General features: G+C 33.8%; 1 protein-coding gene across 7 annotated transcripts in view; it reads right to left on the bottom strand.

The window, feature by feature from the left end:
• Positions 1-16,358, bottom strand: part of WDR17 (WD repeat domain 17) — a 56,716-nt gene that overhangs the window by 25,896 nt on the left and 14,462 nt on the right. For all 7 annotated transcript variants that reach the window (XM_021550620.3, XM_021550329.2, XM_021550397.2 and 4 more), the window contains exons 2-9: positions 13,197-13,325; positions 12,076-12,259; positions 10,091-10,321; positions 6,879-7,130; positions 6,000-6,122; positions 5,492-5,679; positions 4,012-4,180; positions 1,895-1,986 (exon numbers count right to left, since the gene is read on the bottom strand). In XM_021550620.3, coding sequence (XP_021406295.2) covers positions 1,895-1,986; positions 4,012-4,180; positions 5,492-5,679; positions 6,000-6,122; positions 6,879-7,130; positions 10,091-10,321; positions 12,076-12,259; positions 13,197-13,319 — 1,362 coding nt within the window. In that variant the 5' untranslated portion in view covers positions 13,320-13,325. The remainder of the gene's footprint in view (positions 1-1,894; positions 1,987-4,011; positions 4,181-5,491; positions 5,680-5,999; positions 6,123-6,878; positions 7,131-10,090; positions 10,322-12,075; positions 12,260-13,196; positions 13,326-16,358) is intronic.

Genomic DNA, 16,358 nt, shown 5'->3' on the forward strand with positions numbered 1-16,358 from the left:
CTGGGTGAGTGGACAGTGAAGTGGATTGAGAACTAGCTGAACAGCAGATCCCAGAGGGTTGTAATCAGTGGCACAGGGTCTATTTGGAGGCCAATCACCAGTGGTGGCCCTCAAGATTCAATATTGGTCACAGAATTGTTTAGTTCATTCATCAATGACTTGATGAAGGGGCAGATGTTTCCTCAGCAAGTTGACTGATGACACAAAGCTGGGAGGAGAGGCCGATACCCCAGAGTGCTGTGCAGTCCTTCAGAGGGACCTTGGCAGGTTGAAGAGATGAGCAGAGAGAAACCAGCTGAAATTCAGCAAAGGCAAATGCAGGGTCCTGCACCTGGGAAAGAATAAACTCATATACCAGCACAGGCTGGGGTTGATCCGCTGGAAAGCAGCTCTGTGGAGAAGGACCTGGGGATCCTGGTGGACACCAAGCTGTCCATGAGCCAGCAGTGTGACCGTGTGGCCAAGAGGCCAGCGGTGTCCTGGGGTGCATTAGGAAGAGCATTGCAGCAGGGCAACAGAGGTGATCCTGCACCTTAACTCTGGTGAGTCCTCAAGTGGACTGCTGTGTCCAGTTCTGGGCTCCTCAAGACAAGAGAGACATGGAGCTTCTGGAGAGGGCAATAAAGATGATTAAGGAATTGGAGATCTCTCTTACAAGGAAAGGCTGAGAGAGCTGGGCCTATTCAGTCTTGAGAAGTCACAACTGAGAGGGGACCTCATCAATGTCTGTCAGTATCTGATGGGAGGGTGCCAAGAGGATGGAGCCAGGCTCTGCTCAATGGTACCAAGCAAGAGGCAATGGGCAGAAGCTGATGCACAGGAAGTTCCAACTGAACATGAAGAAGAACTTCTCTATTGTGTGACCAAGCACTGTAACAGATTGTCCTGAGAGGCTGGGGAGTTTCCCTCTCTGGAGATATTCCAGAACCATCTGGATGCAATCCTGTGTAAAGTGTTCTAGGATGACCCTGCCTGAGCAGGGAGGTTGGACCAGATGACTCCCTGTTGTCCCTTCCAACGTTAATGATTCAGTGATTCTGAATACAGGTTAGTTACTTGTTGGAATAATGAAGTATATGGGCATGAAAAATTGTGGTTTGAGAAAACTTAATTGGGATGCGTATCAGCACCAGTATTACAGAAAAGATATTTAGTAGCACAAATGCTAATATCAATATTAGAATGCCAGAACTCTTGAAGGTAGGTATATTTGTTTTCTGCTCATGCCTCTCCTTACTCCTCCACCTCTCTTCTTAAAGAGCATCCCCTGTACATTGATGCAGATTCTATACTTAATTGATTATGTCTGTATAATCTGAAGATCACAGCTATATACTGGGAAGACATAAAATAGTGTAAAATGCTACATCATATTATTACACAACTCCTTCTGCCAATAAAATTTATGCTACTATTTCAGGACTTAAAAATGCCTGTATAAATTTCAGGCAATACAAGGCAAGCCACTAAATGAGTCATACTGCTTAATGTGCTGCAAAATTGAGCATTATTGATCTAGACTTCAGGTACTGAAAGTTTTTTCTGGCCCTTATGTTTGAAAATACAGTTTTCATTTTGATGCTGAGTCTGTATGTCCATATATGCTTACACAGTTAAGGAATCAGCAATGTTTTTTCCATGTATCCCTACAAGACCAATTTTATGATAATGGAGTCCATCTGATGCTTCACTACTCTCATATCACAAATCCAGTCTGAGGAAGTAAAAATACTTCTGCCACACATGTAAACTGGCACCATCAAAACTCCATAGAACTTTATACTATAGCACCTTTTAAAAAGATATGTACTTTGGCCATCTCTATTTATGGACACTAGAGGGAATGACTAACTTACATTTCACATAGACAAAAAAAGTAATAATCTCATCTTACCTCACTGAATCTGGTTATCAGTTTTCCTTTTTGTATATCCCAGATAAAGCCACCATTTCTGGAAGTTCCACCTGCTATGCAGTTCAAATTTCCTTTAAAGAGAGATGTTTGTAAAATATTACAAAAATTATAAAATCACAATATTGTTTGACAGTGGTTCTACTTTAAATTGAAGAAATGTAATATGAACATAAAACATCAATGGTACATGAACATGAGTTTTCCATAGTTTAAGGCCAGCATTTGCTACGATGTCAAAAACATCAATTTCAGTGAAAGCCTGACCTTTTTTCTACATTCCTATTTCGAGGATGGTCAAATAAAAATTGTATTCCTGTAAAAAGTGTGTTAATGCCTGCTAAAAGTCTTGCATGTAAGAAATTAATGATCATGATGCATATGACTCAAACTGAAAGAGAGGTAGCCTTAGTGTTTCAGCTTAAAGTTGTAGCAACTGGAGCATTTTCCTTTAAAGTTCCCTACATATAAAGCCAAATCATAAAAATGAGAGAGAACACCTCACAGTATTTTGTTTCCTTAATCTTGCACCACTGCTGCACCTAAGATTATCAAGAATGTATCTGAATCTGTAACCACACTCTACAGGGTGGAAAATCTGAGTACAAAACTCTACAGTGAGAAACAGAAAATTCAGTTCAGGTCTAATCCAAAATCCACCAAATTCTCACCACGGTGACTCTGTATCTTAATATAGCTATGCTTTTCATTAAATAGCAGATTTATAGGAAAGTTTTGACTGTTATTTTATTTCAAGCTTCACAGGCAGAAAATACAATCTATGCAGGAGGAGTCTAGCAAGGTTAAATGCATAAAATTATAATAAACAAAGGTAGGAGGAGAATGATGGGGCAGAAAAAATAAAAAGGAGTAATAACTTTTTTCAAAGGTCTTCTGAGACCAAACAAATGGTGGCATGCATTAGATTATATATTAAGAACAAAGTACAAGGCAGATAGGAACTGTTTGGGAGTAAAGTGCAAGAAGCACCAAACGTTCTGGCTGGGAGGGAGAGGAGCTTTTGGACAGGGTGCTAACGAACAAAGTTAAAGCACGTACTTCCAAATGACTTTGTTTTTTTTAAAAACAAACAAACAAACAAACAAAACAAAAAAAAAAAAAAACCAAAAAAAACCCACCAAAAATCCCCAAAAACCAAAAGCAAAAAACCTACACCCCACCTGCAGAAAAAAAACAAAAAAACATTCAATACAACTACAAGATACAACTACAAATTGAATTTAAACTTCAAAATTAAATAACCAATCATAAGAACTGTATTTCATACTGCCATGATTTCCATATAGCAAGACAAATTATTTGTGAAGATGTAAGGTGAAAGAGACTCTCTGAAATTAAAAAGGTCAAATTTATTTCACATATGCAGATTACATTAAGCTTCCCACCACAATATCTTTCTTCCGTCAGCTATTATTTCTTAAGAGTTTAAAAGTGCAGGTGAAAACAGACTGATGAATTATTTAGATTTTTTAAAATACATCTGCTGTCCAATGAAATAAAACACAACAGGGAAGTCGACTTAATGTCAACTATTGACATCTATCTGAAGTGTATTTTCAGGTATACCAAAGAGGACTAAAGAACAACTTTGTAAACAAAATTTCCCAGTGAGTCCAGTGATTTGTCTAAGAAAAAGTAGATGTTTTGCAGAAGAGACACTTCCTATTTCTAATAAGGTAAAAGCAGAGTTCTTCAGTGATTAGACTTCTATACAAAGATGGAAGAAAAAGAGCTAAATCCATATGTTCTACTATTTCAGCATAAAATATAATCTGAATTCCTTTAAGGAGCTGCTTCTCATGCAAAGTAAGACATTTTGACATTTGCATAATGCCATGTTAGAAATGTTCTGGAGTTTTTCCTCCCTCCATTCTGAGTAAGAAATACTGGGAGCATTACTCAGAAGGGTAAGCTTAAACAAGGTCTGAAGCATTGAATTCTGCTGGTTTCACAGATAATTAAGTTTTGTTTAAACCTTAGAAGATGCCTTTCTCTATAAAACTAATACTTTTATATGACAAATTCTGCAGCTAATGCTAATTCAAAGAACAATTAGACACACAGCAGAATATTCTTACCTGGACCCCAAGAAATGGAATAAATAACCCCCTCATTACCAGGAGATGTATAAACCGCTGATAAAGTATTTATGTCCCAAACTTTTATTGTGCCATCAAATGAAGCTGTAGCAAGAAGATCAGGGTTATCAGGTTTGAATTTGCAATCAAAGATGGTCTCAACATGTCCCTTAAATGAAACAAATATTTAATCCATTTTTATTACATTTGATTTTCTTCATAAGTCCAACTCTAGATCAAACTCTAAAATACATTGTATTTAATTTAATTGTCAGGTCAATTAAGAGTTCCAAAACCCCTTTATATTTAGGCTTATCAGTCAAAATTAAAAGGCATAAAATAACTTGGACTTAACATGTTCTTTCATAGATTATTATTAAAATAAAAAATATTATTTCCTGAAACCACAGGGTACACAATGCCAGGATCTTGTTAGCATTTCCTGTTGAAACTATGCTGCTAAAAATTGAGTTAAAAAACTATGCCAAAAAAAAAAAAAAAACCCAAAAAAAACAAGAACAAAGAAACAAACAAACAAACAAAAAACCCTTAATTTTTTAAAACAGGAACAGTTTTTTCCTTTTGGTAAAAAGTACCTGACTGAAAAAACAAAGCTCTATATGTTGAAAATATTCTACAAGTTGTGTAGTACCCCACTGAATATTCTGCCTTTCTAGATACAGTCTATGCTCTATTGCAGTTTAAACGTCAATCTATTAGAGTTTTAATGTATCAATTAGGTGTTTTCCAAGACATGCATTTGTAGAATTTAAGTTGATAAATACATGAAACACAAATATTATGTAAGAATTCTTTTAAAGCCTCAGTTGCTTTATATGACCATACCCAATAAAAATGGAAACAGAAAACCAACCAGCAGCCTCTATTCAAATGCATATGGGAGTACAGCTGAAAATTATTTGGGTTTTGTTTGTTTGGGTTTTTTTCAGTGAAAAGGGAACTTGGAAAGCAAAAAAGAGACATATGCTAAAGAACTTCAATAATACAAAGCCTGGTGAAGAAAAGGGTCATCTAATATATGTTAAACTTATTTCTGAATTTCAGCTTCGAAGAAAATTTAATAAATCAGTCTGTGTAATGTTAAACTGAGTGTATTCACCATATAGCTCTCTGATTTGACTCAAACTTTTATTCTGAATTATAGAAAACCCATCAGAGAAAATTTCTGAGAAGGCCATCAAACTAAAATTTCAGTCACAAAAATTAAAAAATCTAAAAACAAGTCTGTAAATCTTTATTTCTGTTTAAAAAAACCTGTCAGAATACTTCCAACAGAATTCCAATAAAAGATTGCTGTAAACTTCAGAACTGTCATTTTGTTTCCTAGAAATCTGGGCTCTTTCTAACAATAGAAACTGCTCTACAGTACTGCAAAGATTTCATTCTCCAGTTTTTTGCTGTTAGAAGAAAGTGCATAAGCCAAATAAACTCTCTATTCAAAGACAGATATGAACCATACCAAATCTCTCAGGAAATCCCACTTTTTGGCTCCCATGTCATAAAGCCCCACTCCACCATCCATGAAGCAACAGACGGTATGACCAGGAGGAAGAGAAAATGCTTGGTTTTGGGTTAAAGTTGGAGGAGGAACAGCCTCACTTGTTGAAGATGTATGGTGATTTTTAGTAGGATACTGTGATGAACATGCTTAATAATATAAAGCAAAAGACAAAGAGAGAAGATTATTTCTTATTTCAGTAATAAGTGAAATTATACAGAGTAAAATGCTTGTATTCTAATGAGATTTAAAACAAAAGAAATGGAGAATTCCTGTATGAAGCCTGGCCTACTAAAGAAAGACCTTAAAAAGTACTTGACCCTTTATGCATTTGTCTAATCCACTACCAGCAGAAGGTACTTTAATTAAGAACTAAATAGCTGACCAATGCTACAGAGATTGATCTGGACTCATAAATTAGATTTTCTTAAGTTGCATCACAATGAATAACAATCAAAATTGCACTTACACTTTTTTTTTGGAGGAGAACTTAGCACATGCAAGCCATGGAAACCAGTTTGCTTCAATTTAACATTATCTATAGGTGTTGTACGTGAAACATTCCAAACACGTAACACACCAACCTGAGAATCTGAGGTTTAAGAAAACAAAACACAGAGGTATGTGGTTTGAGGACTGATTTATACAAAAATACAGCAATTAATTGAACTTCAAGTCCTAGGAATAATTTTATAAGCAGGCACCATTAACTCCATAGAATCATAGAATAGTTAGGACTGGAGGGAACCTCTGGAGATCATCTAGTGTAACATCCATGGCATGCTATTTATCCTCCATTCACCATCATGGCCATATCACTAATAGCAACAATTATTATTAACATTAGCTATTTACACACAGATAAATTCTACCTCTCTTTTTATAAAATATTTGGCCAGTCTTAATTTCTTTATTCATTAGTTCAACCTGAGCCATAATGTCTATGGTGTTGAAAAGAGGCAGGAATTAAGATTCTTTTCTTCTTTTAATTTTTTGTCTTTGAAGTGACATCAATTAGTACAATGTATTTTTATCCCCATTCCCAAAGGAATTATATATGTTTTGCTAAAGCATGTGTGAGGAAAATATTATTTAGCATAAAAAATTGTAGAAACTTGCATATTTATGTAGCTAATATTTTTAAAACATGAAAAAACTGCTAAGCATAGTTTTATTATTTTCTGGTCTTGTGTTATGGTCTTTTTTATGTACAACTAATGTATGCTTCTACTTGTAAAAATATTATGAAACAGAAAAATCAAACTTGGAGTATCAATTTTTGAAGACCTGTATTTTTTTATGTCCTGTATTTGTTATCTTTGTATAAACTAGGAAATAAAAGACTTACCTCCAGTTATAAACATTCCAGGTGCACTAGAAACCCAGGCTAAACACTGAACAGATGCTGCTGCACTAGGAAAACTAAAAGTTGTGATACAGGACAGAGATTCAGAATCAACTAGTCGAATACCATTATGTAAATTAGCAACAAGAAGGTAATCAGTTGACAAAGGGTCCCACTCCAGAGCTGTAACTGGATCCTCTTCATCTGTTCCTTCAAGAGACTCTGGTCTTAAGATGTGTTTCTGATTTTTAGAACCTTTAAAGTGCACAAGAAAACAGGTTATTTAAAAATTAAATCAAATACATACTTTCAATATTTACAAGGTTGGCAAACAAAATTTTTTCCTCTCTCCCTGAAATTTTCACTAGCCTGCTTTCTTGTTTGCAACAGTGATATTAATGAAGCTATCTTGGAAATATTTGACTTAGAGTATTACTTTTTCTATCAGATTCGACTTTATGTTTAATACAACAGAAAACAGAAACAGCTATCAGATTTATAAACATAATTTTATAGGAAAGTATGTTAAATCATGTATGTTGTTCTAAGAATTTCTCTGAGTAAGGGTCTGCAGCACAGCATAAAATACAAGTCATTTGAGTGTAAGTAAATCTTCACACCACAGCATATACAGGCAAAATAAAGGCAACAAGAACTAGAAAAACACTGTGGCAGTAAAGACTTATTCTGAAGAACTGCCTTTTGACTTTTTTTCTTCTTTAAAACTGTGTGTACAGGTATGAAGTGTTTATAGATTTTGTAGCCAAAACAGACAATTAAGTATCTAGTCTGACACCCACAAAAAAGATGGTGTTTTACTTGATGATCCGTAGTATCAAAACCCGCATTTTTTTGAATATCATATTTATCTCCCACTTTTTATTTTTACAAAGAGATGAATCTCAGTTGTATAAGACAGAGTGCAGTGCAAATGAAATAGATCTGCATTTTGGAAGTTGTGATCTTATAACAAAAATTAAAAAATACTGCTTTTCTAGAAATAAGGAACTGACACCTTCAATTATTTGTCTTCAATCTAATTTTCAATTTTAGTACTGGTTCATAAACATTACATTCAAGGCAACTTTATAAAATCAGGCACCAGAAATGGGAGAAATAATTTAAGGCTGCACAACAAGTAACATCATAAGCCAATTTTTTGATTCCATTTTTTTCACTCTTCTGAAGCACTGGGAATAAAAGCAATTTCTTTAATTTGACAAAAATTTGAGAACTCCTGCTTTTTTTAAACCATGTCCCCTGCTTACATTACAGGTCACCTTTTTGTTTTACTGCAAATCAACACTGAAATGAAAAACAAGAACAGACAACAAAGCAGTATTGTAATTTTTCAGTTAGCTAGACAAGAGCTAAAGCAAAAAGTCCTCGAGTGACTGAAGCCATCCATTGTCAAACACTTCAGCCCTAAAAAAGCACAACCACCTGGTGAGAGAGTATAAGAGAGTATCTATCTAGCAGCCATCAGTTTTACCTCTGTTTCAAAAAAAGAGTCTAAAAGCAAACCTCATGAAAACCCAAATTTTGTTTTCTTTTAAAAGAAGACATGAACAGTATGAATCATGCAACTGAGTCACAGGTCATATAAGTAAGCTGTGCTTATTTTGGGAACAAACGAAAGGGAAAACATTTGGCTCCATATGACTGCATTGAACATCCCTAAGAATTGTGTATTAAACTTATATTCCCACATATATTTTCTCTACACTAAATGTTCTGATACATTAATCATAGTCTAGAGTTAATAAGAAAGAAAATACAGCCATGGGAGAGAAAACTAAGTAGGTAACAACAATTAAAACAAACATTGTGTAGTCCGCTACTTATGCAGAAGATTTTGATGCAGCTGCATATAAACTTTTAAATTTTATTTCTCTGTTGGAAATGAAGAATCTTATGCATGCTGAGAAAAGGAAACAACTTATATATTTTTTAAAATTTTAAAATTATTTAAATAAAGATATATAATATTACAACAATAAAGAAAATTATCCTAATTACAGAGAAAGGCAGCATTCCTGTGATAGTCAGATCTAAATTTTGAGTTGATGCAAATAGTTTTATCCCCAACACTAATATATAATTTTCCTTAAACAATTTTTTTACAGCAACTTGAATTGTGGTCCACACAAAACTGCCACTGCCTAGATTTTTTACCCTATATTCTGTTTTCATTTGCAGAACATAATTCTGATATTCTAAATATTTTTCCTATTATTTCTGCTTTCACATTGAAATCATTTGAGACAGACTTCATGAAAAGTATCAGTCTGATAAATACTTAGATGTTATCATATAAAAATTGATTTCCTTTTCCCAATGTCAGTGCTAATTCAGTCAGCAAGAGGCAAGGGAATCTGTTCTCTGTGACATCCTGTGTGACAGTTTAGTAGAGTAAATTGAAGGAAAACAAATTTTGAATGGCTGTTGGGAAACAACTCTATGTAAAATTAACACATTATTTAAAGAACAGTATTTCTCACAAAATTGAAAATCAGTTTTTATTTAAGGAAGAAACAGTCAGGAAAAAATTCAAATAGTCAACCTAATACAGATATCTGTCTTTGAAGAAAACTGTGAAAACAAGTGAAATTTTACCTTCAAATGAGCTTATCAACATGACACCTTCTTAGAAGAGAACTGGACTATTTATAAAGTATGCACAAATGTGTGTGGTGGATTTCAGGCAAAAAGAGATAAATATTTTCCCATCTATCCTTTGATAGTACAGAACACCATGAAGATAATATTAAGTATGACATGAAATTCTACCTATAAAATTGCAGAGGATTCTAGAATATGAAACAGAGGACTCAAGAACAAATGCAAAAGTAGGAAAGTAAACAAGTCTCCAAGTCTTTCCATTCAGAGAAATACACTTGCAGGAAAATATAGTTCAGTAGAAGATCATGGCTGTGACCATTTGCAAAAAAAAGTGTTTACTGCAGTTGTGAAAAAAAATGCAGACTTATCTTGGTCACACAAGGCAGGAGACAAAGAAAATGCTCTGAATTCTTTATGTAAGAAAACATATTTTTGTGATATAGAAGGAATATGAATATTATGAATCAAGAACAAATGTTATGTATGTACCTACGTCATGGAATCTAATTTTAAAAAGTGAAGAATTACATGCATATGGAGAAACAAGCGATATATATATATAAAACTACATATTTTTTCATATGAGTTTTTACCTGGTTGAAAAATAGATAGGCTTCCATCAGTATGTCCAAATACTACCTTTCCTTTTTTCTTTGGATGCCATCTAAACAGACTGATATCTGACAAGAAACTATGCGCTTCCCTATGCACAGTTACCCCGCTGTCAGGTCCTGAGATAGTCCAAATGTACAGTGGACCTCTGTGGGACACAAATGCAACTGCATCACCTGCACTCCAGCACCAGCCAAGGGATGCAGGAATTCCTGAAACATACAGGTAAACTTTATAAGAACCAGGACACAAAATTCAGTGTAGTATTCCTTGACCCAGTATCAGCAATTGTCTTGAAAAAACAATAGAAATAATTTTTCTACATAGAAATTGCTAGATTGAAACTTAGGGAAGTGTGTGAACATCTTACAGTGTAAAAGTAAACTAGACTTTCAGAGGCAGGAAGTAAAATAATTTCTTAAATGACTTTTATGCTACTTTGATGGGCCATATTTCATGATATATAAACTCCATCAGTGCCAAAGAGAATCACATATTTGAAAGAGGATAAGCCTGATCCTGCAAACAATACTTTCATTCATTCAGAATTTCATTCACTACTATATTTTGCTGTAAGTTATTTACTACTAAGATAGTAATAAATAATAAAATACTGAGAATTTCAAAATGCCTATTTTATCAAAATACAATGAAATTTAGAGGTAAATATAAGAGAAGCAGATATTTGTGAAATATTTGAAAGCTAGTTCTGTAGTAAAAGGAAACTCTTGATGGCTTTCTTCTGGATAGATGATAGTTTTAATTCTGTTGTCTAATACCTAACCATAGGCAGTTCCATTTAACAGTTTTGATCTTAATGTCTCCAACCCTCATAATCCTTATAACTTAATAATGTGTGCCTGAAGGAATAAATGACAGTAAGACAAATTCCTCAAGCTGAAAACTTAAAACTGTATTCAGACGCTTTTATATGGCAGTGTAAAAGGGACTAAAAGAGAAAGCAATAGAAGGTTTAAACATATTATCTTAATTTAGTTTCTAAAAATATTAAAATAGTAGTAACATTTATTCACGTGTAGTCATTGGTTAAAGTAGATTTTTAAACAAGCCATGTATTGAAAAATAAGGACCAGCATTTCTATTTATGCATAAGCTGATACACTATTTATTTTGGAATAGATTAAATCACTGTGGAGTTTTCTTTTGCATGATTTGCAAGATATAAAAGATTTCCAGAGGTATCCCTAAATGCTCTGGAGAGAACAGAGTAGGGAGTCCCAAAATAGCTTATTAGATCCTGAGATTCTAACTGTTCTTGGTTTGCAACCACTTTTCAAGAATGAAAATGCAGGAGTCAAGGACACTTGATGAGATTGTAAGAACAAAAATACAGGTCCTGGTTTTGACTAAATGGAATAAATCAGAACTGGGCATGGAAATATAACTATAACACAGATGTTTAACCCCTTAGATTTGTAATACAATCTCCAGCAATTTCAAGGCCTGAGACAAAATTCAGGTAGCCAAGGATTAGAGTATTTAAAAAAAAAGCTGTTGATAAAATTCACTGATGATTTATATTTGAATCTGTTAAAGGTTACCTTCTATTTGCATTCACTTAGCTAAAGTCGTTGCAAAATTTATTATTTTAAAATTCAATTGTTTATAATGAAAATAATGTTGGGTTTAGGATTTTTTTTCTCTCCTGCTCCATAAGAAATCACTAGCAATGTTAGTTCTTGAACTGGTTAAGTTCTTCAGAGAAAAAGAATAATGTTTTTATCAAATACAAGATGGTTGAAGGCAATTTACTCAAACACACTATCATTATTTTCTAGAATGAACTGCAACAAATCTGACAAGAATACTGTCAGATTGTGTTGGGCAATTATTATTGTGTTAGGCAATTGTTAAACGCCAACCTACCAACTACAGAGTTTACAAGTATTTGTCATACCCATGGATCAAGCTGTATGGATAAAACATATCTCCATGTCTAAAATACCTTTTGTATTGTCCAGCTTGGCCACAACTTTCTGTTCATTCACATTCCAAATGATCACTAAACTATCTGCACTGGCACTTGCAAACACGTCAGGGTTGTGGGGACACCAAGATATGGCTGTGATTGTCTTCTTGTGCTCAGACATAATGGCATGGAGCTTGAATTCATTGTATCGGTGATCCAGCTAAACAAATAGTAAAATCCATTTTAGAAATACATTTTTTGAAAAATTCCTTTATATAACTCTGGGTTGAAGAATACTTCATATAACAGCATTAGACTTATGGATTAATTTATAGTGTGTTTAACTATTGCCAGTACCTCACATCTCAATAAAATAAATTCTCATACATTTCACTTGGAAAGAAAGGTTGCCTGATATCCAAAGAACAGTTGTATGTCTCTCTTCCTGCCACTTATAAATTATTATATTTCATTTAGAAGTGTACTCAAACAATGCTAAAATGCTTTATTTATAGGCATGGTAACAATCATTTAGTAATCTCCAAGGGAGTAAACAGGAAAGAATATAAAAATGAGTTTGAAATCCTTCTAATTTTTAAAATTACTTAGTACAGTTAAAAACATATATTAAAAAAATGCCCAAACATGATACATTTTAATCCTACTACCTGTATAACTCTTAAAATTAAAGTAAGTACATCCTTTATTTCCTCACATGTCTCAATCGGAAAACTCTATGTCACAGCATTTCTGGTTTTTAGTTAGGTGTTGATGTACAACTGCAAACTTCAGAGGATCACAGTGCTGAGGTGTTTGTGGTCCAAATTAAATAAAGGTGAGTCACTGAATGCACAACTTTGAACCATTTTAATCCACCGTGCAAAAGACTGTTTTATACTACAGCTTCAAATGTAATTGTGGAATTCATTTCTCCCTCAGAAGCCAATCTTCTATCACTGAACTTCACTCATCTCAAATGTTTGCTGCACTGTAAGCCTGTCTTCTAAAAATAATTCTTGGCACATAGAACTTCAAGGGTATCTCAGCAGCAACCATATTTGCAAAAGCATTGCAGAAACATTTGTGGAAAGTGATTCAAAGTGACATCAACAACAATGTAAAAGTGTAACTAATCTGATAAACAAGAGTAATCTTACCTGATAAATATAAACAGCAAGGGTAGCACAGTAGGCAAATCTGTCCCCACTAGCAGCACATATATCCTTGTTCCATGGCTGACATCCAGCAGCTAAAAGTCCCACTTGTTTCACATGTGACATTTTTGCCTTTAAAACAGAAATTCATTAGACTCCAAGATGACAGAATATTAAAGAATCGACTAATACATTTTTGTTCCCATAAATTATTTATAAATGTCTACTTTAAAAATATGACTTGCCTGAGACACAAATGAATGTATCCAATATAAATACCAGCAGATGTTCAGAGGCTTCAGTGCCACACAAGAAAGGGTGCCTCATACCATACACAACAATCCAGTTGGAAGAAAAGGGGGGTGGGAGATCCCACCCATAAAAACTTGAATAGTTCTTGATTTGTGCTAGCTGAAACTGTTCATCATGTCTATTTTCTTCTGTGGTCTGGTTCAATACTTTCTCTATTACAGTTTAATGCCTCCTCTGCTCTCCCATTCATCTCCAACTGACAGCCAGAAAAACCATATCCTAACAGTTTTAAGTAAAACTGACATGTAGAATGGTCTTCAAAACACTTGCATAGAACAACTCTTTATCATATTATCCTCCTTACTATCATCCTTTCTGGAGAAGCTTTCTAAATTTTAATAATTACTATTAAACAAAAAACATTGAAGTGAGCTGTGAAAAATCAAAAGCAAAGCTTAGGGTAACATTACTGAACAGCAAACTATGCTTTCTCTGTCCAGAACGAGTCTCACAGTACCAGCTGTGCTCAGAGTGAGAAAACTTGACTTCAACATAAAAATGGAAGAAATGCTTTGCTAGCCCTCATTTCATTCCGGATAATGTCAACATATTACCTAGTAACAGAATATCTCAGGGTCACATTTATGCTGTGGACAGATTAACAGACTGAGGGACATTAGGTGGAAAAATATTACATGGAATATGGAGGATGACATCTGGCATCTTTAGGTCAAAGAGCTAAGACTATAACCTTGAAAGAGAAGGAGAGCTAAGTTTACGAACTGTTAGGTACCATTTCATGCTGCAAAAAGGAAAGGGAATTAATGAGAAATAAGACTTCAAAAGCAATCAAGCATTCTGAGGGAGCAACTGTTGATAAAGGACAAGGGTTGGTTATTCAATGCATTGCTGGGTAACAGTTTAGCACAGATATGTTGCTGTAGCCCATTCTTGACCTACTTGATGTGAAATGTATAGAGGGGGAAATATTATTCTGGATGACAGTAGCATTAAGGCACACAGAGAACAACTTTATACAGGTGTTGCAGTATTGATCTACAGTACCCAAAGGAACCTATTGGTCACTATCAACTAAAAACTGGTTGCCTAAATACTATCAAAATTTTATTTTAGTGCATTTATATTAGGGATAAAAAAAGTTGAATTATTAATTTTATTTTTAATTTTTCTCCTCTGTTTGGTGTATCTGCTTGGCAGGTAAACAGTAATGAATAATTATAGGTAGCAAATTCCATAACATCATGTTTCTCTCACTTTGGAAAGTGTGAAAGAAAAAGAAAATAATTGAGAGTGACTTATTTTGGGGGCTTCTTTAGCAGAAGATCAGGATCAGTTGAATGTTTGAGACTGATCATCTCAAAGATATCACTGACCTTAGTTAAAGTACTTAAGCATTCTGAGTACCAAACAACTGAAGGAAATGAAATGTTCACATGTAACCTTTGAAAATTTCAGTATAAGAGACTGCAATAGCAGAACAGAAATATACAGAAAATCAAGTTACAAGACATAGTTTTGTTGCAGACTAGAGCTTTGGCTATTAGATTTCCTTTCTGTCAATAATATTTATTTTTCTGACTTCTGCAGCAAATTAGAGATTCCAGAGAGAACATTTCTACAAATTACATAATCTTGCAGCTTCCTTGCAATCCATCCCCTGTTCTAAATGATACGAGTTCCTTGGAGACAAATTTATCTAATTATTTAAAGAATCAACATCATCAAGTGGCAAAAATAGCCTGTAAATTTCTACTGTTCTTTTACTGTTCAGTAAAATTACGAATTCCAGAGGTCCTTTCCATGCAATTAAAGTGTAAATCGTATATGCAGAGAAATAATTTGATTTGGGACATTCAGAACAGACTTCTTCTAGTTCCCATGAAAAAATAACTGGCACCATTAACAACCACTTTTACTGAAATTAAAGTCCTCCAGGTGATTAGATAACTATTTTAGGAAAGCACAGAATACCTGGAACTAGACATTTTGGGTTTTGCTCTTGATTCCAGGGAAAACAATGGTTAAAACTCTAGGTGTGCCAGCAAACTGATAAGGAACTGGGAAAAAAAAAAGCCATGGTGAAGGAGAGAATTAGCTGTAATATTTATCATAGGTTTCGTCTGCAGGTTTACCACCTGAAAACCATCATGTGAGATTGATAAAAAGTCAACAACTATATAGAACTGAAGAATACACAAGCCTTTACTTCATAATAATAAAATATTTTTCTCACTTAGTACAGATACTCTTCCTTACATTTTCATATGGGAGCTAAGAATTCTTGCTTTGATGAAGTTTTAATCTGTAAGAAAAAATTATTTAAGTCTTGTTTAATTTTCAGTTTGATTACATGGAAAATTAATTGTAAAGCTAGGATCTCTTACAGATGCTAAAACAGAATTCTACAGATTTTTCTTTCAGAGTAACAACAGATTTGTTGGATTCTGCAGTAATCTCTATAAAAATGCTGCTAATAGATGAAATTTTTCTATTTTAGATGAAAAATATTGCTTTGTAATATAGCATTATTTCACTGAGTTAAGAATTCATGCTTAATAAGTATTCTTAAACTTCTGACTAGATTTTTCCTATTTAAGTATATGTAAAAAAGTTACATAAATAAAATATACTGAGCTTTCTTACAGAAAAGAATTTGCATTTTATTAATATTTTTTTAAAACTTGTTATAATTTCCTGCTCTTTGTAATGATATACCATTTTACAAGAGGAAGCATTTGCCTTTAAATTCAGTATCTAGAAGAAGAAATGACAGTTGTATGGAATACTGACTTGCTCGCTCATAGGTATAATGTCTTAAAGCAATTTATTGCACATCTTTTCAAACATTATAGATTTCTGCTAAGCATAATTAACAGAGTAAGCAGAGTATAA

This window comes from Lonchura striata, chromosome 4 (genome assembly GCF_046129695.1).
Source record: "Lonchura striata isolate bLonStr1 chromosome 4, bLonStr1.mat, whole genome shotgun sequence".
Classification (NCBI taxonomy): Eukaryota; Metazoa; Chordata; class Aves; order Passeriformes; family Estrildidae; genus Lonchura; species Lonchura striata.